Source organism: Cyanistes caeruleus, chromosome 22 (genome assembly GCF_971803275.1).
Source record: "Cyanistes caeruleus chromosome 22, bCyaCae1.hap1.1, whole genome shotgun sequence".
NCBI classification, from domain to species: Eukaryota; Metazoa; Chordata; class Aves; order Passeriformes; family Paridae; genus Cyanistes; species Cyanistes caeruleus.
In genome coordinates this window covers 5,011,806-5,037,407 of record NC_141722.1, presented here as the reverse complement: position 1 = coordinate 5,037,407, position 25,602 = coordinate 5,011,806, and the positions used below count along the sequence as shown (strand labels likewise).

The 25,602-nt window shown below is 45.9% G+C and overlaps 1 protein-coding gene across 2 annotated transcripts in view; it reads left to right on the top strand.

The window, feature by feature from the left end:
* SKI (SKI proto-oncogene) overlaps positions 1–23,749 on the top strand; it is a 100,107-nt gene extending 76,358 nt beyond the window's left edge. For both annotated transcript variants that reach the window (XM_086860560.1, XM_023940442.2), the window contains 6 exons: positions 14,579–14,704; positions 15,188–15,303; positions 16,787–17,049; positions 17,425–17,726; positions 19,741–19,971; positions 21,982–23,749. In XM_086860560.1, the coding sequence (XP_086716686.1) occupies positions 14,579–14,704; positions 15,188–15,303; positions 16,787–17,049; positions 17,425–17,726; positions 19,741–19,971; positions 21,982–22,170 (1,227 nt within the window). In that variant the 3' untranslated portion in view covers positions 22,171–23,749. The remainder of the gene's footprint in view (positions 1–14,578; positions 14,705–15,187; positions 15,304–16,786; positions 17,050–17,424; positions 17,727–19,740; positions 19,972–21,981) is intronic.
* The last annotated feature ends 1,853 nt before the right edge of the window (positions 23,750–25,602 follow it).

Sequence of the window (25,602 nt, the reverse complement as noted above, 5' to 3'; positions counted from 1 at the left end):
ATCATGTTTTCTTTACCATGGTGGCCAAAATCTTGGCAAACCAATTTTTTGGCCATTTTTGTTCACTAAACTTTGTGAACTGTTAAAGAGACCTTGTTTTAGCTCTCTGGGTGCTACAAGCTCTCTTATACTCTGTCAAACAGCAGTGTCTGCACTTCCCTCTAGAGCAGCATTCCTGGCTCAGGAAAATCTGAGATTTTGACAGGTTTGTCACAGTGTCCTGCAATATGGCATTAACTTTGTCCTGGGAGAGAAATTCAGCTGAGAAGGGAGGTCAGAGAAAATAAATTTCATGGGACTGAGTCTGTTTTGAGCTTTTTCTTACCCCTTGCTAAAGCTTAAAACTTCCCCCTGCCTCCTTGGTCAGCTGGTATTGCAGAGGTGCTTGGGAGCCAGGCACACAAATGGGGGGGGATGGAGGTGTCATTTTTCCTTTTAAATTGTGGAGCTGCAGGGGAGAAAAGGGGCCTGTCCGGACCCAGCCCCTGAGCTGCCCCGAGTGTAGCCAGCTATTCTGGGAAGGCAACAGCTCACAAAAGCCATGAGAAAGGCAAGAAGACAGAGGGCCCCAACCTATTGTTTCCCTCTTCATTCCAAATAATTGTGACTCCTGTGACCTCCTGGCTGGTTCCCTCCAGTGAGGATTTGGGGACAGCTGCTGTCCTGAACAGCTGAGCTCGTCATTATCTGCCTAGTTTCCCGCAGCCCTTCCTCTTAGTCCAGCAGAACAGCAGTAGCAATGATCACCTTCTCTCCCACAAAATTAATCTGCACTCATTAATGAAGGTTTGGGATTCTGTTTGGTGTTTCAAATGCTTATTCTCTCCCTTCTCCTGAGATTTTCTGCTTTATCCCCATTCCCTGTTCCATTAGAAGTTGTTGCTGTACAGCTTAGCCTGTTTCTTAGGGAAGTTGGCTGAACTTGGCCTTGTTGAGAGCAGGATTGTGATTTTTGTCAGCAAGAGTTCAGCAGAGGTGAGGAATTTGCAGCCTGGTTCAATTCTTTTCCCTCCTAAGCAGTTTTCTTATCCTGGTTGGAGGAACCCACCCAAATTTCTTGGACAATAATTCTCAAGCCATGTGTATGGAACAGCTTTGATGGTTGCAAAGGATTTTTGCCTTACTATGTTTGAGGCCTTTGAAGCTTTTGGCTGTTGCCCCACTTAAATTAGGTTTTTATCTACCCAAAGGTGATAGTTTTTGTTTCCTTTAGTGGCTGGCAAAACTCTCCTTGAGGTGAGCTTTGATTTTCTTGGCCTCATTTTAGGTGAAATGTCAACTTCCCTCTGCTTAAAGCTAAATGCACTACACAGACAGTGTGTTTATACCAGCAGGTTTATATGTGCTTATACCAGCAAGTAGTTGTGTTTTTCTTTAGGGAGACAAAAATTGATCAACCTTGGCTGGGGTCATCCCTCCATCAAATCCATCTTGTCCTCTTGGTTTCTGCGGTTCATCATCTCCTCCAGCCTCCTCCTGCCATGCATGGAGACAGAAAGGATTTTCAGCCAGTGATGAGTGACACTTTTCCCACTGGGAAAGGCACCAGGGAGATCCTTCACTGCTCTCTCCAGTGCAGGCCTCAGGCTTCACCTGACACAGGTATATTCTGTTAAACCTTCAAGTTAACCTGCTTGGGTTTTTGAAATACTCAACCTCAGAAAAATGGGACAGACAGAACTGTAATGTGAGGTAGGTAAAGATTTAGGGGTTGGAGCTGTTGGCACAGTATCACAGTAAAGCAGGCGATAAATTAAATACAAAACTTTAGTTGGAACATCTCACTCCTGATGTAACAGTAAAATCTGATCCATTAATTTGTCTGTCCAGGCTCTCCTTTTCTGTTGGGTTGCACAAGTGAACAAGGGGATCAGTCTAATTTCAGGCTTCTCTTTCGTGCTTGACTTGTGTGCTTTTTTCCTTTAGCGTTTCAGTGAATAAGACACATCAGTGAATGGTGATTTGCAACTATGTGAAATCCTTACAGCAGTTTATTCTTGGAGTTTTGTGCTTCTTTAAACATCCTTTAAAGCAAGTAAAGCTGTGGCAATGTAAGAATGGTTAAATTATCCTTATGGGGATCTCCAAAGATCAAAACAACCCTTGGGATTATTACCCATTTCCCAGGACTGCATTGTTGTTGGATTCTTCACTGGGATGTGACCAATTGTGCTGGCATGATGAGTGACACCAGTGTGGATGCTTTGTTTGGGTTGCCACTGGTGCTTTTGGGAAGATGTCAGGCCATTTTTCCACACAGATGTCTTCCTGGTGTTCATCCCTGTCCCTTTGTAGCAAGTGCAGGCACCTGACAGAGTGCCCTGCTCTGGGATATATGGTGCACACACAGATTTAGTGGCCACAAGTACCCAATGTCCTGCAGAGAGCAGCAGCACAGGACCTGGTGCCAAATCTGTCCTCTGGAAAATGCCTGGGAGTTACCTTCTTCCTCCCAGTAGCAAGGGAGTTTGTGTCTGGCTGCAGATATCTGACATTTCTATTGCCACCCCACAGATCTGAGCCCTTCATCCATGTTACCAGAATTTCCTGCAAACTCAGCTTCTGGTTATTAAGTCCCTTCTGTGGATGATCCACCCCCACTTCAGATGGTGGTATTAGACAGAGCTTTCTTGTTGCTGTTTTAGATGGATACACACCACCTCCTTCCTTGATTTGTTATTTATTTATCATTCCTTGTGTGCTGGATGTATGAAAAGAGCATTGAATTGCAGAGCCTGTGAACCTTTAGCGCCACTGAGCAGTGACGTTCCTGCAGCTCCCAATTATGTGACAGCATTTGCTCTTGTGCAGTCAGGGTCCGAGTCAGGCTTTTCCTTGATGTAAGCCTTTTAGGTCAGGCTTTTACTGCCAATTTATATCGCCCCTATGGCCAAAGCACATCACAGTTCTACTCTGCCTTGGATATGGAACACCACAAGCCTCTGCTCTCTGTAAGGTCTGGCTTCATTTGGGCTCAGCTGCTCACGATGGTTTTCACCTCCAATACTTCTTAAAGCTTTGTGTTAGTTACTGCATTAGAGGCTGCCTAAGAAAAGTTCAGCCCAAATGGGTCTGAGGCTTCCAAGCATCAGACAAAGAAGAAAATCAAGTAAGAGACATGGAAGCCTGGAATTCAGCTCTGTGTTGGTTCCCATGCTGGGTTTGGTGCAGTGTCTGGTGTGGCAGCAGAATTCCATGAGAAGAAAGACAGAAAGGCCTTAGACTGATACCTTGGAAATAGTGCTAACTTTGCAGTTTGGAAGTTGGTTGTGTTCACAATAATAAGAAAACCACCCCACAGTTTAAGCAAAGGAAAGTGGGGGAAGGAACCTTGGCATTTAGAGCTCCAAACTTTCCCTCAACCCCTTTCTTTGTATTTCTGATCATGGGCTGCAGTCCAGACTCTGTGGTGGTTTGTAATTAAACCCAAAGGTTGAAGGTTCTGTGGAGTTCTTGTTGTCTACCAGGTCAAATGGAATCTGGTTTCTATCATGGAATATTTCAGTTCAGTTACCCCTTGAGGAAGTCTTGGAACAGACAGGCCATTCATATTGAACAGATGACCTAGGCTTTAAAAACCCTTTTTGTCTGTTAAGCTTATGGCTAAGATATTATGAAAACTGCTTAATAATGTGCCCTAACATTTATACCACACTATTTTCTCACTTTAATTTTCCAGGCAATTAAAAATAATTGAAAGTTACTTCCAAACCCCCTGAAGATATACTTTTTCTTTCAAAAAAGCTTATTTTCATACTTGTGAGGTCACCAGATATTTATTTGACCATCTTTATTGGGGTCAGGCCTGTTACACACACAGAATGGGGGTGTGGAATAGAACTTGCATTGTAATGGTGAAGTGAGAAGTGAGAGCCAAGCCCAGCTCACATTGTGAGGGGCCATGTTTATTGCTGGGGCACCACAAACAGGGCTTGTACACCCAGGCCTAAATTCTGCAGTTCAGCACTAAAAATCTGTGTTTAAAGCCTGTTAATTCTGAATAGAGGCAAACGGAGCTTTGAGTGCTTGCTGAGGATGAGTTGGGGCCAGGCAGTGCCTTGGGGGGTTCACAGTAGAAGGGGCTGGTTTGGGGTGGCAGTGCAGCCCTTTTGGGGGCTCTGGGAATTCTGAGCCCCCATATTGTCACTGTGACCATGAGGGGGGATGCAGTGGGGAGGGAAAGCAGTTTTGTTGATGGACGTGGAGTGTGCACGGTCAAACCTCCCTCTGTGCTCTCCTATTAATAGAGTTGTAGCAGACACAACCCATGTGGCTGCACAGTCATGCTGCTCTCAATACTGCTCAGCCAGTTCTCCCCTAAAGGCTTAAAATCTATCATGTTATACAAGAACTGAAAGCCTTCTTGGAGTGTCCCAGAATTCCCCCTCCTTGTCCATCCTATTTCCCTTCCATTTTTCCCTTCAGATTATCTTTTGCTGCCTCATCTGATGTTACACAAAGTAGGTTTTTTGAAATGTTGTCTTTCTCTCCATATTCACATACATGGGACATCTCCACTTAAATCTCTTACCTGTAGGCAAAAGGTGAGTTTATGCTGGGAAAAATGTGAGAAACAGGTAGGCTTTTTGTCAAAATTCTTCTATTAGAGGAGACAATTTGATAAAGGCTTCTTCTTGAATGAAAAAACCAGATGTGATGGTGTTCACGTTGAACATCCCAGTGTAGGGGATAATATTTTTGCAGAATATCCTGAGCTGGAAGGGACCCAAAAAGATCATCCAAGTCCAACTGCTGGCCCTGCACAGGACACCCCAGCAATCCACCACGTGGTTTTGCCCAGTTATTTTAATTTTTTCTTAACTGTTCGAAATGTTTTCCTTTCCTCAAGGTGACCAGGCCTTCTGAGGATAAAAATCCTTTTCTGAGCACATCACTCCAGCATGGGGGATGTTGTGGCTAAAATTAATTCTGTTCGGACAAATCAGTCACTGGAACATGGAAGGTTACTCCAAAGCAAACCCTTCCTGACAAAGCGGAGCTGCTTTGCTGCTTGGCTTTGGCAGAAAGAGCAAACTCAAGGGCTCTCCCCTCTCCCCTCTCTCCCCTCCCCCCTCCCTCCCCGTGGAAGGAGCACGTGATGCTTATTTCTAAAGGCAGTAAAATAAGCTTTGGATGTCTAAGACTGTAATTGGTTGTCTGCCTTTTTATCCTGGGAGCTCTGGGGATAGTTCAGGAGTAATAACTGTTACTTAAAGTAGATGAGCTTCTTGTGGCTTTCTTAGAACTGCAGATCACTCTGGTTGTTGTGTGCTTAGGGAAGCATCTGCCTGTCTGCAGCTTTCAAAACATTTTGTAAGCAAAGAATTTAGGTTTTCCCTCTCTTCTGTGTATGGAGAAGTTACTCCTCAGTGTGTTCATACAGCGCTTGACTGACAACTGAGTTTCTATGAAGGATATTAAATTTGCTCATAATTTAAAGCTACTGGCACCTAAAATATCTGTAACTATATGGTTGCTCCTCCTATATTCATCTTCTGATAGAAAGACTCAAGGTGTGAGTTTTTAGATATCTGAGGCCTTGCTCTGGGTTGTTTTTTTTTTTCCACTGGGGCTGAGGGGTTTTCCATGGTACTGCCATGTAACCTTAATAGGATTTGTAGCTATTAATCCATGGCTGATATATTGACTTTCACTGATATTTATGTGAAGCAGTCTTGGGTTTGAAAACTGCATTGGCTGCTGGGTGGAGCAGAAAATTCAGACTGGTGATGTTACTTTGTGAAGGTATTGAAGGTAATTGCAGTTGTTTCCCTATACCTCATTGTGCTTGGGCTCCAAAGCAGAGCCTGGCTCTGGGTCCTGTCATTCCTCACACACTGCATCCCCTAGAATACTCTGAAGCTTTTCCTGTGGTCATCTCAAGTACTTGAAATTCAATGAAAAGTAAACGTAGGGCAGTGCTGCATTTCTGCAGCTGAGGATCCCAACTGTTTCGTTCAGTTTTTATTCTGGATGACCAAAAAGTGACCCTGCAGCCAGCCAGATGTGCTGCTAAAATGCATTTTCCTGGAGTGAGAGGGTGAGGATGCAGAGCGGGAGCCTTGTAAATAATGGGGGTGAGTGTGAGGCACAGTGCAGACAGTGGGGGCTGTGCTTGCTGTGCTCCACTGGCTCTTCAGCCTTTGAGGTAATTCCTGGGGATGTCCTCAGGCTCTTGTCCCTTCTTAGGCTGACAAAAAGCACTGTCCCTTGCCCTCAGGGCAATGTCACATGATCACACACATGTGCCAGGCCAGGAGAGCCAGCCTGGCAGAAATACCAGATTGGGTGCTGGGAGGGTGTGTGGGGTGAGGGTTGACAGTGAATTCTTCAGCTGGATTGGGAGAATTGTTAAATAAAGGCTGGTTACTGACTTGGCTGTTGTCTGTGCTGTTTGCTATTCCTCCCAGAATTAAAAAGTTTGGGTGCTGGTGGCTCTTCAGTTGATTCAGGAGCAGATTCTGTGCCCTAGGGAGCTCTGCAGAGGAACTGGGGACACCCAAATCAAGACACTGTAGAGCTTGGCAGCTCCATAGCCAGGTCCTGCAGAGGAGTTTGATGAAAGAGCATCAAAAGCCCATCAGTTTTATCAGTTTTAGAGCTCCCTCTCTCCTTTCTTGTCTTCCTTAAACTGTGCTGTAATTAGTGGAAGTCACAAGGGGAATACTTGTCCTTTTATATAACATTGGAGACTAAACTGAGGTTCTTGGCTGGCAGAGTGGACATGTCTCCACAATCCAGGAACAGATGCCTGGGAGAGCTTTGAGCTGGAACTTGAGTGCAGTTACAGCTAGTGAGCCTGGCTGCATTGCAGAGAAAATTTTGTTTACAAAGAGCTTTTTAATTACCAGAACTGTGACCCCACAAACTGGGCAAAGCAAGTCTGTCCACAGAGGAAATTCTGTTTTTCCTTGCTGAACCTGATGGCATCACTTCCGTCCCCTTGGTTCTTTCCCAGTGCCAGAAGTGCTCCCTGTTTTTCTGGGACACCTATCCCTGTGTGTGCAGCACAGATTCCTGCCCATGTTTCCCTCCCTTGGTCACTCTCCTTCCCCTGCTCCTGACAGGTCACTCTAGAGTTCCCAGGACCTGCTGCCAGTAAAAACAGCCAGAGGAAAAGGGGCCATTCCCTCTGCTCAGCCCCTCTGACCTGCTTAGTGCTGGGCTCCAGCACTGGCTCTGCTCAGCCAAGGGGAAGGGTGACTAGAGCTGTTTTGTTTTTGTTCAGACCACAGGACAGGGAATTATTTTCAAGCTGTAACTTTTAGTTTCCACTGGAAGGGCAAAACAGACTCTTAGCCAGTGGAAAAGAAGCTTCCAGTTGCATCAGCCAAGAGGCAAAAAGCAAGCACATCATGTAACAAAGATCAGCTCTTTGCAGACTCTTCTTTACCAGAAACTGCTTAATTTGAGGGATTTAACCCTGAGGTTGAGGTAGCCACATTCACACATGGCTTTTCCTTTTTTTCTGGCTTATTTCAGTGTTCCCATCTGGGCAGAGGGTATCACTCCACAATGGGTTTGTGCTCTGCCCATGGCAGAGGGATTTCTGAAGGAATCAAAATCACTCTGAATGGGAAATACTGATTTTGTGGGCAACTACTAAAGGTTCATAGAATTTTAAGACTAAGAGAATGGCTATTAAGAAGTCATTATTTGTAGAAGATTTGAAAAGTTGTATGGATTTATAGATCCATGTCTATATCAAAGAGTAATTCCACGTGATGGATGTGTCAGGAGAACAGTAAATTAAAAGCATAATTGTAGAGATCAGGGATTAAACAGCCAGGTGAGCTGGCTGAGCATTTTTTATCAATGCAGGTTTCCAGGTAGAATCTTCATCATGTCCAAACTTCATGGAACTTGGGAAAAAGTTCACAAGTTCCAGTGAAGTCCCCAGTGGCCCAAAGAATCTCAGCAGCTTTACCAGTCTATGAGAAATAGAAAAGATTTGCCTTTTCTCCCTGCATTTTAGACAGAAGTTTGTGGCTCTGGGAGGTGCTTGCTGGGTTTGCTGTAGCACAGCCTGCTAGAAATGCCTTGTGTTTGCTCCCAAGGATAAGTGCAATCAGCAGATGTCATCTGGCCTAATTTTTGTGTTAAAGGAATAAAAGGAAAGAAATGTTGAGACAGGAGAGAAAACGAGTTTTTTTTCTTTCTTTTATGCCAGCCAAGAAGCTTTGAAAACGGATGATGACTTACGCTAGGGGCTATGTAGAGTGTTCTGGAAAATAATCTAAATTTGCCTTTACAAAATGAATTCATCAAAGGGTACTTGCAGGACTTTGCTTTAAACTGTGATGGTGTCTGAAATAAAACAGTCCAGTCCCTTTTCACTTTTGCCGTTGTAAATTTTGGATATGTTTCCATAGAAATTAAAGATTTTTGCACAGGTGTGAGAAAAACTCAGTTCACAGTTTTTTTAGGTGAATTTCCTATGCTGCCATGTGAGTAAGCCATCTCCTCTTTACATCCATTTCTTCCAGACCAGCTGGCAAGGTTTGCATTGAAAAATCAGCCCTTTGCACAGCCAGGAGCCCCCTCTGAGGAGGAGACAAAGCCCTCGAGGCTCATCTGTGGGCAGTGAGAGCAGGGCAGTCCAGGAGGGATTTTTCCACAGCTCCTTCCCCAGCTGTGCCTGGCAGTTGTGGTTGGTGGAGATTCCTCCCGGGTTGCCCTTGGGGGACACACTGGCAGCCAGCATGTGCTGTGAAGGCAGGAGTAGAAAGCAAATACTTCCCGTAATCACATGTCCCAAATTGACAGAGGAAAATGAGTCCTTGTGCTTCCAGCAGAGCAGCAAGAACAGGAAGATGGAAAGTCTGGATTCCTGCCCAATGAAACAAAAATTGAAAAAAAAACCCCAAAAAACAAACAAACAAAAAAAACCAAACAAAAAAAAAAACAAAACCAAAAAAAACCCCACCAAAACCCCACACACTCACACAAAAAACCCCAAATGCTACATACACTCCCTGGAATTGACAATACAGTGTGGTAGGTTTTTTCCTCTTTTAAATATCTACGGTAGACAAGCAGTAAATCTTCTTAAAGCTCCATGGCACAGCTTTATTTTTAGCTTCTTTTATTATGGAGACTACCCTCCCCAGCTTTCAATCTGTACCTGAATATATTTATTCCTCTAATCCACGTGAAAGTGCAGTCCTTACATAGACGTCTAATACCTTATTAATCACTCCTGGACCACGTCACAAAGAGGCTGTAGGAAGAAGTGTTCTGGCCATGGGCAACATGCTCCTGGAAGCTTAAAGGATGTGGATAAAGGGCCTTTTTCCCACATGGAAGAAACCTCCACTGGGCATTTTTAAATTTAACTTGAAATCTGAAAGAAATCTCAAGGCTGTCAGAGCCCTCTTCCTTCTCATGTGGTTCATCCTGTTCTTAGAGAGACTCAGACCTGTGATTCATGAAAGCAGCACATGGAAAATTCCAAGTTCAGTTCCCAGGTGTGGGAATTGTGGTCTCAGTAACCTCCAGAAGTAGATTTGAATCCTTGTCACTGGTCAAGGTACATTCCTTCTGAAATGTCACTTAATGCAGCTGTGGAACTTCTTAATCCCTGTGCCAGCAGGAGCCTGAAAAATGTGTCCTGGGTGCTCCTGGAGGAGGAGTGGCCACTCAGGGCCAGGACTTCGCTGGGTTTAAAATAAAACTGCAACCTTCTGTTCCAAGTAAAAGCAGGAGATAAATGTCATGGCACCCTTTCAAAATGGGTCAGTGGTGTTACCCATTTCAGTCTGCTGCTCAGCTGGGTGTGACTGGTCTGTGGTCAGACAAGTGAACCAGGAAAGCTACCCAGAATAGATCCTGGAGGTTCTCTCTCTCTCAGTTCCACTTGTGTTTCTCAACATGCCCTTCATTGAGCAGGAAGAGGGCTCAGACACTGATTGCTCGACCTTGGATTTATGCAGATATTTTCTGGAGTTCAGAGCACCATGAAATAGAGATTGGCAGCTCCTCCAGGGACACAGGGTGCTCCCTGTTGGCTCTTGCTGCTCTGCTGTGGTTTTACCCCGTGGTGTCTGGCATGTCTGGGCCCCAGCAGAGCCTCACTGGGTTTCTCTGGGTTTGCATCAGCCCAGCCCTAGTGGTTGTTGCCCTGTTAAGAAAGTGGCTGAGTTTTTACACCCAGACGGAGAATGGATGGGACAGGAAGCTCCACCCGTTCTCAGGGTGTAGCTCCCCGGTGAGAATGAGCAGCAGCCTGAGCAGAATGAGAGGACACTGTAAATTTACAGCCCAGTTTTTATTTTCTCTCCTCCCTGCTTTTCCAGCTGTGGGTTTTCCAGTGGAATTGTTTCTGATTTACACCTGCCTTTAAGATACAAAATGGAATTCTTTAGCCTCACAGTATCTTCCCAATTAATTTTCAAGAGGTTGGAATACAGATTTCTCTATGTTGGGATAACTCAGTACCTTTTGGACATTAAATCTTTACTTTCTAAAGATGCCACACAATGTGCCAGGATTCCTGCTGATCTGGAGCCCACATTTCCCATTCCTCTTCCAATGGAGCAGATGAGGCCAAGGGATGGATTCTCCAGTGAATGCAGCATAGAAGTGCAGTCACACCTGGCCTGGGAAGGGTGACCAGCTCAGATAAACCTGTGCCACTGCCCTATTTTACCAGATCTCTGTCTTTAATCAGGTGTTCAGATTTACTGCCCAACTCAGACCCATTTTGAGGTGATTTTATCAGCAGAGGGTAGATAAGGATTTGGAGCATGAGCTGATTTTTGAAGGTACATTTGCAAGCTAAAAATTCCACAGGTATGGAGGCCTCTGAAGTGTTTTCCACTTGCTGATGTTTTCATTCTTAACAAGGCAGAAGCAGCCCAGTTTTCAGTACCACATGTTGTGGGTTTGGGGCCAAGTAGCAAAGGATGAGGAGGGAGCAAACACCTTTACTCAGTCCAGGTCTGTGACACTGGGATACAGCAGGGGGGAAAAAAAGTGAATTATTCAGGAAATGTATTTTGGTAGATACTTGGGCACCAAGAATCATACCTGTGAGCACTCCCATTTCTTAAAATACATTAATTTTTTTCAGGGCTCATTTTCCATTGCATTTGTAGCAAAAAGTGTTGTTGAGGTGCCTGACTTGAAGCTACTGGTTCTCCTCCTGGTACCAAGCTCTGGGGAAGGTTTGTCTTCCTGAGAAGGAGAGGGTCAAAAATTATTTGCACTGGTTTGTTACTGTAATACTTAATTGAAGTAGAAAATTTGATCTGACATGTGAAATGTGGCCCTGGCTGGCCACAGGCCAAGCTGTGCTGCCTAATTTCGGTTTGCCTTAAAATGGCTGGTAGAGTTCACAGCCCCAAATTTCTCTTCGGAATGTACCTCTGAAATCTTCTTTTTAGTGACTTATAAATCTTTCTGTATCTATTTTTCCCTAAAATTTGCTTCAGAAACCAACAGAACCAAAGCTTAAGTAAATGTTTCATGTTAGCATTTCTGGGCCCACTTTGTATCCTGAAGTTTCTTCCATCTGTGGAGTGGAGAAAATGCTTATTAACAAGTGGTTGTGCCCAGCACAAAGCCCATTTGACAGCAGATTATTAGGTTGCTTCCAATGGAAATAAAAATTTATACAGGAATATAGGAATAAGGAAATACTTATTTCAGTCTTCTTGAGTTTTTGTTCAAGTGTTTCATAAATCATTTATGAAGATGGCAAAAAAGATGGGATTTTCAGTATTTCTTTTGCAACTTGGTGTGTGCTTCATTATTTGGCACAGAGAAAAAAATGAAATCAAATCATCCCCATTTGAAGCAGTACCAAGGTTTGCTGGCTGCTGTGGCTGGGCTTGAAGTGTCGGACTGGGGTATCTTGGTGCCCGGAATCTGTCCCGGGTGGGATGTAATGGCTGAGTCACATGGAGAGGAGATCTGGCACTCAGTATCTGTTTTGTTCTACCTCTGAATCTCTTCCTGTAGTAGAAACTACTGGAATTGTTTCATTTTTACATTGTTAAAGTGAAACTTAAATCCAAGGTGGGTTTTTCAAAGCATCTATCAAGAGGCAATTCCTGCCTCAACCAGCAGATGATCCATGTAGCCCAGATGGGATAGGGATGGGGAAATTGGAGGAGTCATCACAGCAAGGCCCAAACTACTCTCACAGTGGCCCTTGAGTCCTCTGAAGTGCTGTTCCATGTCAGGCACCTCTGGGCTGTCAGGAGCAGCCAGGGGTGGGAGATGAGACTTCAGATTAGAAAAACCTGTGGGGTCTGCTCAGCACCTCCTTCTCTGTCCCCTTCCATCCCTTTAGGGGCGGACAGCCCTGTTTTCCCCCATGTACATATCTCCTTTTCTGCTTTTTTCCAGCTGCACCCCATGTTTGCAGATCAGCACAGGCTTCTGGACATGGAAGTGAAGCAGCATTTCCCAGGTTTTGTGCTCAGACCCTCCTGGTCCTTGGGGTCAGCCTTGACTTGAAGGCAAAAGAAGGGGGACAGTGGAGAAAGCTGGAGATGATTCCTTTCAAAATGCAAATGAGATCATTCTGTGGAAACATCTCCCCCCAGCCTTTCTAGGATTGACCCCACTTCCCATTTCAGAGCTGGGTGTGCTCAGGGTCCCAGTCCTGCTCTGGCTCCATTCCTGGGGCCCAGCCCATTCCCACCCAGACAGAATGTTCAGGATGGATGGACAGACACGAGGAGGGACGGGTTCCATGCTGAGTCTTGCCACCTGTTGCCTTTTTCCTTCCAATCCCCCCTTCCTCCCCACCCTGCAGCCCGAGCTCCACTCCCCACGCAGCTCCCCATCCCCAGTGGATAGGGCTGGGATCAGGAGTCACTTGCCAAATGCCTTTCTCATGCTGTCACTAATTCTGCACAGGCACCATCTCTGAGAGCAAAACCAAATATTTTCCAGTGCATTCTCCTGTGTTTCCTACAGAAAGGCTCAGGAATGCCTTTTCCTAGTTGGGTCTGAGGGGAGGGCCTGTGCCATGGCCGGGCAGGAGGCAGCCCAGAGGAAGCCTGAAGCTGTGCCCAACGAATCATCTGCAAATCCTGTGGAGCTGGAATTTGGCACTGGCACGGGCTAATTTTGTCCTGGGGGTTGCACGCGCACACACCCCCCCCTCCCATGTCATCCTCCTTCATCTGCTACGGATGGAAAGCTGCCCTGAGCTCCACAGTGCCAGAGAATGTTGTTTTGAGCCCTCCAGGCTTGGCTTGGTGACGTTGCTGGGCACACTGGGCTGTCCGGGGCAGCGAGGGGGTGCTGCCAGATGGGCTGGCATGGGCTGGAGAATCATCTGCCCTGCTCCCACGGGAGCAGCAGGCTCTGCATGGACAGGAGGATGTAATTTCCTCCTAATCAAGGTGCTAACAGGGTGCAGTTAGAGAGCTCTTGGGTAGAGTCCTGAGAAGGGCATTTGGAGAGTTCTGCAGGTGCTTTTCAGGTGAATTTAAATCACTTGAATCACAGTGCTCAGGGTTCAGTATCACCTGGAGAAGCAGCTTCTGAGTTCCCAACTGAAGTTGCCTTGAAGGGACTCATTTTCAAAACACAGGACATTGTCAAATGAGATCCTTTCTGTCACTAGAAAGGACACCTGGGCTGGAGCATTTCAGGCTCACAGGATATTGCCATCCCTGGGTTTTCCAGACACACCTGGATGAACACTTGTTTGCCCACAAAAATCACAGTGAAGTGAAAGGATGAAACGAATGCAAATATGAGCAATTATTAATTACTGCAGTGTGGTTCTGCCACCCTTCTGGGAGCCAGTCTGGGAGAGAATGCAGAAGGGTGGAGAGTTCACAATTGCAAAAACACAGAAAAAGGTATAGAAATGGCGGTGGGATGTCTCTTTTGTTGTTTCATGATGCAGCACAAGGTCCAGAACCTTCTCCCTCCCTGCTGTGAGAGGTGTTTGTACTGGCAGGGTTTTAAGCTGGTATTCCCAGTGCACCAGTTAAACCAGTAGTTACCAATTTTTTTGCAAGCCACGCTGCGACTACAGGAATTTTATTCCTTCACAGTGTTGAAGGAAAGGGATTTTGCTTGCCAAAGGGCTTTCTTATGGTTGAGGATGATTTATGGGCCAAGCTGAGCCACTTGTGGAAAAGCAACTCTTGGCAGCACCCCCAGAATCCACTGCAGCTGTGGGGTAGTGAAGTCATCGGCATAACAACCACTGCAAACAGAATAACAAAGTCTGTTCTGTTCTCATTTAAAATAATCTTTCTAGTTCAGCAACCACATTAAACTTACCTTTCTGCACACAAAAATCATAAAAGGCCCATGGTTCTCTGCAGCTTGAAGTGAGTGTCTCCCTTTGATCACTCACTGCCCATCTCTCCTGCACCATGCACACTTGACCTGAGTGTCTCCCATCAAGGAGTGAAGTGTGTTATGTCACAGTCTGTGTCTGCCCTTTGTTTGCACTCCTTTGTTTGGCCTTACATTTGAAAAAGCAGAAAAACACCCTGAGTTTCTTCCTTTTAAATAATAAAATTTGCTTCTGCCTTATAACTTGTTTCTAAGCTGATTACAAAATGAGGAATTCTGACTTTGGTTTTTCCTGCCTTTGTTTCAGGTCTCTTCAGATCCTCCTGCTTCCAAAAAGCCCAAAATAGATGACTCTGCTTCCCAATCTCCAGCTTCTACTGAGAAGGAAAAACAGTCCAGTTGGTTACGGTCCTTATCCAGTTCATCTAATAAGGTGATTGTTAAGTATTTTGTAATCAAGAGAGATCAAATTGGCACAAAGCATCACACCATTGAAACCAGAGGAAAAAATGAGGGAAAGAAAATGCTCAGGGTTTCTAAATTAGTAACATTTCTATCCATTTTCCAGATCAGCATTAAGCTACACAGTCCCCCCAGATTCCTTGTCACCCTCCAGTGCTCATTGACCTGGATTGTGACAGGGAAGTAAGGAATTTCCTTGTGCCTTTAAGGTACAGTATTCCTGCAAAGCTCAGGAGCTGTTTGTGATCCCTACAAACTACACAGAGCTTGTTGCCCAACAAAACCCATGAGTGCAATTCCCCTCTGCAGTGGAACCTCTGAGCAAGGAGGTCGTGGCCAGTGGGGAGCAGCTGTGGGAATGACTGAGGGTGCCCTGGGAAGCCCCAGTTCCCCTCTGTGGGGATCAATGGTTTCAAAGGTTGTTGGAATCACTCATTTCCTTCCTGGTCCCCAGAGCATCGGCTGTGTCCATCCCCGGCAGCGCCTCTCCGCCTTCCGGCCCTGGTCCCCCGCAGTGTCTGCCAGTGAGAAGGAGCTCTCCAGCCACCTGCCTGCCCTGATTCGGGACAAGTAAGGACACAGGGGTGGGGACAGGGGGTTAGGGGTGGCAGGTGGCTCCAAGTTTGTCCCTGTGCTCAGTTAGAGCGTTCACAGCTGCAGAGGTTTAATTTGCAGAAAGTATACACAAAAAAATCGTTGCTGGTTTGTGCATGAGAGAGGGTTAATGGTGGCACCTGCCATAAAAGTGTCAGGTGGAGGCTGCTGTGAAGAGGTGGTTGGGGTGCAGTCATCAAAGACTTTGGGCTTTGCTGTTTAAAGGAAGACAGAGTCCTGGTCCCGGGACAGTGGCCAGGGAGTTGCACCCATTCCCAGGCGTACCTGCAGCAGCTCCTCGTTCCCAGCACAGCTCCATCCTCTCCCATCCCCACAGTGCTGGGGAGTCTGAAGGACAGCAGAGATTTCCCCAAACCCTCCGTGTGCCCTGACCCTGTGGGGTCCTGGCTCCAGAGCCTGTCAGACCCATCCAGACACCGAGGCCACACTCTGCTCTTAGAGAGGAGCAGCACTGAGCAAGTCACCCACAGCATGTGGGACCTTGCTGCCACACTGAGAACAGAAAGTATCAGGGCAGTTCGACATCCCTGTGCAAGACTAGAGCTGTGCAGTCTGAAAAACCTCCAAGCCAGATTTCTGCCTGAGGGTGAGGATTTCTTTGGAAAGTTTGACTTAAGTGACCAGGCGTTTTTAGGGAATATTATAGTAAACATATTGTACTGCCCTTATGAACAAGTTTCTTAGAAGCTGTGGGGATTGATTTAAAAGAAAGGAAAATAGAAGTGAAAAAGCCTATGAGCATATCCTAATTTTTAAACTAGGTAAGGAGAGAAGTGGTTTAAGTGCCCTAGGTATCCCTGTGAGAAACTTGGCTGATTTCAGTATTAGATAAAACCCACCTTCAACAGCTCCAGAAGAAATTTTAACTGATACCACATCATGTTGTAGATGCTGAATTGGAGTTGCAAAGTGTTTGCGGTTTGCAAAATTACGTGTATTCGATGTTATGTTATTGCTCCCCTTTAACACCAAGGTTTAACCAAAGCTTTGTTGGATGTTGCATCTGTGATTTTACACACAGACACTCAGGTGTGTGTCAGAATCACAGAGATAGAAGAAGATGCTTTTCCACTCTGTGATTTTCCTTAAGGAAGTGCTGTTTTAAGCTTTCAAAACATTTGTGGATAGACACAAGTCCAGCTGTGCAGCTGGGTAAAACAACAGTGCCATGAAGAGCAGGAGGAAACAGCTTTAGGACTTTTAGGGTCTGGGAGATCTCATCTCCTTAGTGCTCTTAGGTGGCGGTTGGGATGGGATCCCTGGGTTTAATGGGGGCAAAACACTAAATAGTCCCCATGGGCAGGTTCTCAGCTGGTGTAAATCAGTGGGATTCACTGTCATTCTTGTAAATGTTTGCAGTGTAAGGCTGGATTGGGAAGATCTCCAAAGCCAGGAATGTGACCATTTTCTCCTTCCTTTTGCCTCCCCTTTGAACCAGCTTTTACTCCTACAAGAGCTTTGAGAGTGCCGTGGCCCCCAACGTGGCCCTGGCCCCTCCAGCCCAACAGAAGATCGTGAGCAACCCTCCCTGTGCCACCGTGGTGTCCCGGAGCAGCGAATCCCTGGGCTCTGCCCAGCCAAGGAAGAGGAAACATGGCACAGAGCACACGGCTGTCCCTGAGGCTGCAGCCACCACGGCCACCGCCCCCGAGGAGGACAAGGAGTCAGAAGCAGAGATTGAAGTAGAAACCAGGGAAGAATGTAAGTGACACTTGTGGCTGCCTTTTTTTCAGTTTATTTGGGCTGGATTTTTTTTGCAGGAGTTTTTGTGCAGTTTCTGTGGGGTTTAAATGGAATTCTGGAAGCCCAGTGCCTTGGTGACATGAGTTGCAGGGTCACATTTCAAACAAATTGCAAGTCACTCCCGGAAGTCAAGGTTGCATTTTCATCATATTTCAAGTATCGAAGTATAAAATGAGTAGGTTTTTAATTTCCTTTCCTTTTTAAAATTGATTAAGTGTCTCTGTATAAAAGGGACAGCACATTTTGACCTGTATAATATATATATGATTTGTATATAATTATTTCTTAATTTTTGACATTTCAGAATTAATTTTCAATGTTTCTGTTTTCCAGTCACCTCTTCCTTATCCTCGCTCTCCTCCCCATCCTTCACCTCCTCCAGCTCTGCCAAGGACATGAGCTCCCCTGGGATGCAGCCCCCAGCCCCTGTCAACAGCTCCTATGAGGTGGCTGCACACCCTGACCCCCACAGCAGTGGGCTGGAGGCTGAGCTGGAGCACCTCAGGCAGGCCCTGGACAGTGGCCTGGACACAAAAGAAGCCAAAGAGAAGTTCCTGCACGAGGTGGTGAAGATGAGGGTGAAGCAGGAGGAGAAGCTGAATGCAGCACTGCAGGCCAAGCGCAGCCTGCACCAGGTAAGGCTGCCCTGCCCTGCCCACACCCTGCCAGGTACAACCCAGCTGGGAGCTCTGAAAAAAGAATTGCCTCATTTTTCCCAAATAGCAACAGCCTTTGCTGGGGCTCTGTTTGTAAATCCAGCCGGGAAACCAAAGCACAGGAACCAGTCCTACATTTTTAAGCTTGCCACCTGTTTTTCCTTGGGTTATAAATCCATGGTTACCAAAATCAACATTTTTCATTACTGAAAAAATCTAGTCCAGCAGTGTTTATTTTGTTTTCGTTTCACTGAATAGGAAACATTTCTGGAGGCTTTAGCTGGAGTTTCAAAGGCTCTGTGAGGGAGGGTGTTCCTGGGACCATGGCCACAGCTGAAGCAAGGGCTTTAACAGGCTTCACTGGGCAATACTGCTGAGCTTCAGTCAGGGAAAAGCAGCTCCTTATTTCTGGAAATCCTGGATCCATCCATTGTATCAAAGGTCAGGTAGGCCTGCAGGTCAGGACTGAGCACAGTGATGGGTGAACTGGCTTTTATTTGAGCTGGTGTGAAAAGAGTGCAGAGAAATAGAAGAGGGAGAAAATGTAGAAGATTTGTGTGTGCTTTTTGAATATTTGGTGTGGAGCTGTTCCCAAGGTGAGGCTGGAATCCATGGGATGGAGTAAACAAGAGCCTGGTTTGGTCAAGTATGGGACACAAAACCACCACTGATACTCCTTTTTTTTTAGTTATCCTGAGGAAATTGCTTCATTCCTTTGTGTTCCAGTAAATGTGTGTTTTATTTTATGTATTTAAAAGTAAACATTTATGTGTAATACCTAAATAGTGTGTACTTAAAGCAGGAATTACATGAAGCAATTGAGCGTTAATCAAGCCCTGTGTCAGGGGCAGGGGACTATGTCCAACTATCGTTTCTCTCATTTCTTCCCAGGTGTGGGCTCCCAGTTCCACACACAGAAGAGTTGTGTGCGTATTTCTAGGGGCTGTGTGTGTGTACTTCCAGAGGCTCTCTGTACTTCCCGGGGCTGTGTGTGTATTTCCAGAGCTAACAAAGGCCTGACTGGGAAGTGAGATTGTCAGAAGAGTGAATTTCCCATGACCCTGCAGTGTTACTTCACAGCAACTGAGGCTGGAGGGTTTGACTCAGACAGGGAGGAAATGCTGCTTCTGTGGGAAAAAATAGATCTTTAATTTCTAATTTAACTATTTAGGAAATGTGAGCCATAACTCTGTGCTTGCTGTGAACATGTTTTTAACAACTTAGGAGTTTCTTCCTTTGTATCTTGAAGATTCCTTATCATTATCACTTCATTTAATGTTCCCTCGTGGATCTGAGATTCCAAGGCAGCAGCTCCCAGCCTGGACAGGAGGAGGGGTAGTTCCCAGGGCAAATTATGGTTTCTATTCAGCTTCAGGTTTTAGCCTGGAGTTTTACAGCTCTTGTGACAGAGCAGTCCATGGGCTGGCTCATTGTCAGGAGTCTTGGGGCTCACCCAAGTCACCTACAGCACTCCAGAGCTAGAAAAGACACATTTTGTGTTCCGTCCTTTCCTTGAGTGAATATTTGGGGAGGTGAGGGTAGGGCTTGATAAAACAGAACTGATTTCTGATATCCTGTTGAGTTTTGCTGTACACAAAGGACACTCAGAACTGTACTTTCCACGTTCTGCATCTTCAGAGCCTTCAACTCCAGCCCAGGAACTGCAGTCGGGTGGTTTAGAACATGGAGCTGATGCTGGAGCTCTCTCCAACTGCAGTTCATCTTTATTCAGGCCCAGATGGTTGCAGCTATTCTGCTTGACAAAGCAAAATGGGGCTGCAGCGCTGAGCTTTTTGTTATCCTGGCCTTCAGGGTAGCTGGAGTGTAGGAACTCCACGGGATTTAAAGGGGAAGGGCTTGTGCAAAGTTCAGAGTGGGGTTTAGTTGTAGGCTGCCTTAACCACAACTAGCAGGAGGTGGGAATGTGGTTTGGATGTCTCCCCTTGCAGCTGTGCTTCTTTGCACTCACTCCTTACCTGCTTCTGTGTCCCAGGAGCTGGAGTTCCTGAGAGTGGCCAAGAAGGAGAAGCTGAGAGAAGCAACAGAGGCCAAGCGCAACCTGAGGAAAGAGATCGAGCGTCTGCGAGCCGAGAACGAGAAGAAGATGAAGGAGGCCAATGAGTCCCGAATCCGGCTGAAGAGGGAGCTGGAGCAGGCCCGGCAGATCCGTGTGTGCGACAAGGGCTGCGAGGCCGGCAGGCTCCGGGCCAAGTACTCAGCACAGGTGAGACCCATCAGGGGCTAGAGCAGTTCCTTGGCTCCCTTCCCCTGCCCAGCACCGCTCCCATCCCTGCTCCTGAGCTGGGAACCTGGCTGGGAGAGGCATCAACACAGAGCAGGGGCCAGCCAGGACTCCAAAAAATGGGGCCTGAATTTAAACTTATTGCAAGTACCTGCCACAAGGTGTGCAGGGCCTCCCATGTCAAAGGGAGCTCTCAAACATAGTCCTCAAAAGCTACTGGTTCCTATACTTTAATTTGTGTTATTTATATATACGTCCAATACTTTACACAGTTTAACATAGCCCTGAAAATCTCATGGCAAAGGGAGTTTCAGGGGTCCTGGAGCAGCCTGTTATGAGACTCAGGTGCTCCTGGAGGTGGGAGCTACAGGTCCCTGGTGTGGTGGCTTTAAGGGAGGAGGGGAAGAGCACTAGCAAAACTCACAGTCTCCAGAGCTCTGATAAGGGAAGGGGGAGTGGCTGCCTGCTCCTGCTGAGACATGTCTGGCCAGGAGCAGGAAATGATGTGGGGCTTCCTCTCGGCATCACAGGATGTCTCACTGATAAGGGGTGTCCAGACTAAACAGAGCCACTCCAGGGCTGCTGTGCTGGGCGTTCCCTGCAGAGCCCTGGGAGCAGCAGCAGAGCAGGTGAACACGGGTTGGGCTGGGCTTGGGGGCTCAAGTGTGTCCTGGGGTTACTGTGTGACACTGGGCATTTTCAGTCTCCTAATGCATTCCCTCCTTGGGAAGGAGTAGATGAGGTTTCCTAAGCTTAAAGGCTAAAAATCACCTCAAAAAGAGCTCAAGGAGCCAATTATGCCTCTTTTCTGAGGCCAGGCCTGGCAGGTTGGCAGTGTCCCGTGCAGCAGCCCCCTGTCGCGGTCACCCCTGAATCCCCAGAACTCTCTGAACAAAGGGTACATGTCAGCTCCTGTTTCATGGCTGGCACAGCTGGTAACAAAACTCTGGCAGAGTAACTCACTCCCAGGACTGAATTTTATAAGATATCATTATAACTTCAGTTCTTGAGAAATTTTAAAATCAAGCTTTATACATCCTTGTAGCTACAGCTTGGGGTGCAAGAGGAAGTTGGTCAGATACTATTTTTGAGGAAACCACAGTTCTCTAGACAGGCTCAGTCTGACAGAAACAATATCAGGCCAGGGTGGGAGAAGACAAGAGTCAGGGTAGAAATGCTTCTGTGTAGGCTTAATGTATTAGATACTTAATACCCATTGAGGAGCTGTGGTTTATGTCTTCCTTTTTTTGCCTTGATACTGAAATCCAAATATGGATGGGGAGGTTTACCTGCATTTTAGCCAAAGACATTGGAGGTTTCCTTTCCTTGTTAAATGGCAATCTTCGCTGACTGCTGACATTTCCTTTCTTGCTGGGTGTTGTTTCTCTGATATTTGCACCCTCCAGTCCTGGGGGCTTTCTCTGCCTTTTCTGTCTGCAAGTACCAAACAGGAGATCAGGGAGACTAAGGGCAGCTGCAGGTCCTGCTGGGAGCAGAGTGGGAACACTGAAAGGCTTTAATCAATCCATAGCTGGGGCAGGCCTGGCCAATCAGCAGCCAAGGATTTTTCTGGTCACTTCCATTAACAATCACTGTAAAAGAGCTGAAAGTGAATCCTCTGTGCCAACAGCTGGGGTTTGCTTTGCTGAGCTGCCATCACTGCCTAAAGAAATAACAGCCATGCTTGAAGAAGTGACCAGAGTTCTGTGACACTAAGGAATTCTTGAACTGTGTCTTAACTCTTCTGGTCTTCACCTTCCATGCTGGAGCTGGAGTCACTGGGAATGTTTGAGTTTCAGAGCTAAGTGGGCACTATACTGCAGTAGTGTATGGGGAAAAAGAAACAGGGAATTCCTTCCTTGCCTCAATCTTGATAATCCTATGCCTGGAGTGCACATTTTTTTGCTTCCCTGACCCTGTGCAAGGTCTGTGGGAAGGCACATGCTCTGCCCTACCCCATGTTCCACAACCCTGTGTGTCCTGTCCCTTCAGATCGAGGACCTACAGGTGAAGCTGCAGCATGCCGAGGCCGACCGGGAGCAGCTCCGTGCCGACCTCCTGCACGAGCGGGAGGCCCGGGAGCACCTGGAGAAGGTGGTCAAGGAACTTCAGGAGCAACTGTGGCCTAAAGCCAGCAGCCAGCCCAGCAGTGAGAGCACCTCGAGCCCCATGGAGAACTGACGCCTCATCCCCCAGCACAGGGAGAGGGAGAGAGTGGGACTGGAAGTGCATGTGTGAGTAGCGGTGTCCTGGCACACACTTTAGGAATATGGATTCAAAGTAGTTGGAAGGCAAATGTTACTCTCTAGAACAGAAGCACTGAATTCCGCCTCTTTTTTTCCCAATCCATATAGCACAACATCTTACTGTGCCTAGAAAACACAAAGCATTTGTAAACAAAATACTTTTAAGTCCACAGCAAATTTTCTACTGGCAAACTCCAAGCAAAGCAGCGTGGTCCAGCTAAACCCGGAGTCCAAGGCAAGCCCAGCAGTGGCTTTGTGTTCTCCTTCCTGCTGGAACATTTTGGAATTTAAAAACAAGTCAACTTTTCTTATAAGCTATTTAAAATAATTCATTACACAGACTTGGTATTAAAAAAAAATAACAAGATTTTTATAATGAACCTTTAAAAGCAAAACAAAAACAAAAAAAAAGAAAAAAATAAAAAACAAACCTTTGATGCACAATTTTTAATGACTTTATAGGCTTTGGGATTCTTTGTGCAGAAGCCCCTCTGTGGTGATGATGCCATCCATGTCAGGAGCAGTTTTCCAGCCATCTCAGAAGCCATCACAGTTCTATCCCATCACATAGGTGTAGGAGATGTTCAGAATGCTTTTCCAAGTTGATTTTTTTCCTTAGAATGAATTATGTCCATTTCCTGCCCTGGACACAGAAAGAATGGAAGTTGCAGGAGTGTGCAGGGGGTGAGGGGAGGAGAAGGGGTTGGATTGAGAGCCCCAGCCCAGCCCCACTTCTCCCCCTGTGTTCAGAGACTTCATCTAGGAACACTTCAGCCTTGGGAAAAGAAAGGAAGAAAGGAAGGAAATGGATGATCACTTGGTAGAGGAACAAGGCAGAGACATCTGTGTGTTGAAGTCATTCTGAAATCTTCAGCTTTCAGTTTCTGGAAAACTCATCTTGTTGCACCATCTTACCATGAATTCAGTATTTCCCTGCTTCCATTCTGAACTGTCAGTGAGGATTTCTGTGCCCAAGGAGAGTCCAACATCGCAGTGTCAGATACTACAGAACAGAAAACCAACACTTTTGCTGCTGTGAATAAGCCTACATCTGTTTTTAAAAAACTTTTTTGTTTTTAAAAAGAGAAATTACTTTAATTTTGGGATCCAAGCCACAGGCCCAGGATACAATGCAGCAAACCATCACTGCCTTGGGGGTGGTGCTGGGGTTTTATATATTTTTATTTTTTTTTAAACCTGCACTTTGTTAGAATCTTACTTTGCATTTTATTCCCTGTTTCTAAGATGTACATGTCAAACATTTGATATTCTGCCCTAACAGCTGTACAAACCATGAACCCAATCTGCCACCACTGACACCTCCCATCAGCATCTGTGTAAGCAAAGGAGGATCCTGCAGGTCCAGAATACCCACAGCAGGAATTGTCCCTGTGCTGCTGGTTCAGTTAGAACCTGGTTTTATGGCTGTGTATCTGACCTAAGCTAGGGAGCAGCAGACATGCTTCCGAAAGTGCTTAACAAATAAAGCTGGTGCTTTAATGATCGGGAGAAAAGTTAATTTTCACCCATAAACACTCACCTCTGACACACTCAAGTGAAAATGTGATCTGGGGCTGCAGATGTGCCTTCCAGCTCATTTTTCCTCTCAGCATCTTCTCTAGGCAATGCTGATGCTTTTTTACCTTAAAGAATAAAAAGAAAAAAAAAAAAAGAAAAAGGAAAAAAAAGAGAACCCCCTATGCATCATCATACCCAGAGTTATTTTAAAAGAAGAAACATATTTCCAGTAATCTTTATTTGCTTTTGGACATTAATGCAAACTATGTAAGCTTCAAAATTATTTCCCAGTAGACAGAAAGTGGCTTCCAATCCTAAAATTATGGTATTTACTTATAGTACATTAGAGAGATTTTTTTTTTTTTTTTTTTTTTAAACAAGAGCTATTTGCTTGAAACCATTATAGTAACCATTGTAGTAACTGTGAGTATTAACAAAGAAGTTCATATATATGTTTTAGGTACAAAAAAGAAGAAATCTGAAAGGAGTGGAATTACTGGGACAATGTAAAACTGTTGGGAGCAAGAAACAGTCACACCAAGTCAATGACCTGAACCTGTTTGTGGATACAGGGGTTGGCCCTTGTGTGTTTGGGATGCTGGAGACTGGCTCTAGGTGCAGATCTCCTTCTAAAGTGCAATGCAAAAGGAATTTTGATCGTGCTTGAGCAGGTTGTTTGTTGTTTGTTTTTTTTTTTTAATATGGGGTTTTATTTTCATTGTATGTTTTTTCTGCGATTATTAGTCATATGCATGGATTAAACTCTGCCATATAGTCATTAATGGGCATTATTACTGTCTTATGTAAAGGGGTTCTTTTGTTATGCAGTATGCAGAAAACTGTTCTCAGCCTTATGATTTCCAGATCTGTATTATCTACTTATTTCTTCAAGGGAAACTAAACAACTGTAGCTGTAGCTGATCTTTTTTGTGCATTTCTAGTGTCTTGTGCTCTGCTTTACTGCTGTGTTGGGAACCACACAGAGGAACAGACCCTGCTCCTGCGGTGGCTCATGGAAGCCCGGCTTTGGAAATTTTGCTTGTTTGGGTTTTTCCCCCTGATCTATGATCGTTTCTGTCCCTTTATAACCCCCCAAAAATAGCAACTTGTCCAGCTCTTTTCTCCCAGGAAAAGCCACTCACCCGAGCATACCAAGAGTTTTCTTTTTTGTGTCCAGGGAAATGCAGTCATTTCCCTGGGTATGAGGCTCCCATGCTCCTGAAGGAAGGAAATCTGCAGGATTTTCAAAGGAAAAAAGCAGAACAGTACAATAGTCAATCACCACCAAGCAGTCTCACCTGTGCCGCACAGGTTACATGTCACAGGGGCAGCACAGAATCTCCAAACCAGAATTACATCTGGGGCTTTGCTTTCTGCCCCACTCACAGTCACTCCAGGCAGGGCAATACTAGGATTTGGTCCTTGGGAGTGAAAGGCCATTTCTATCAATGAAGGTTTAAAAGCATGAAGATAAATAAGGTGCAAGAAGAGCAGGAACAAACATTCTCCAGCAGCAGCCACTGCCCAGGAGGGGCTCGCAGGGCTGGGTTTGGCTTAAACTACTGGGCATTTCCTAACCATGTTTAACAATCAGATTGTTCTTTCTGCAGAACAGATAAGTTGTTTCTGCGTGTAATTTAATTCAGAGTAATGACAAGTGTCTCTGTCCCAGCTCCAGAGGCTGATTCTCTCTGGGGGAGCTCTGCAGAGCAGGCCCCCTGTGTGAAGGTGCTCGAGACCAGGGAGCTCTGGGGTCATTCCAGTGTCTGCAACACCTCAGTAAAGCTGTGTGAGCCTGGTCCCATGGAATTCCTTCCTTCCTGCAGCCCCCACTCCCTGCTGCATTCCA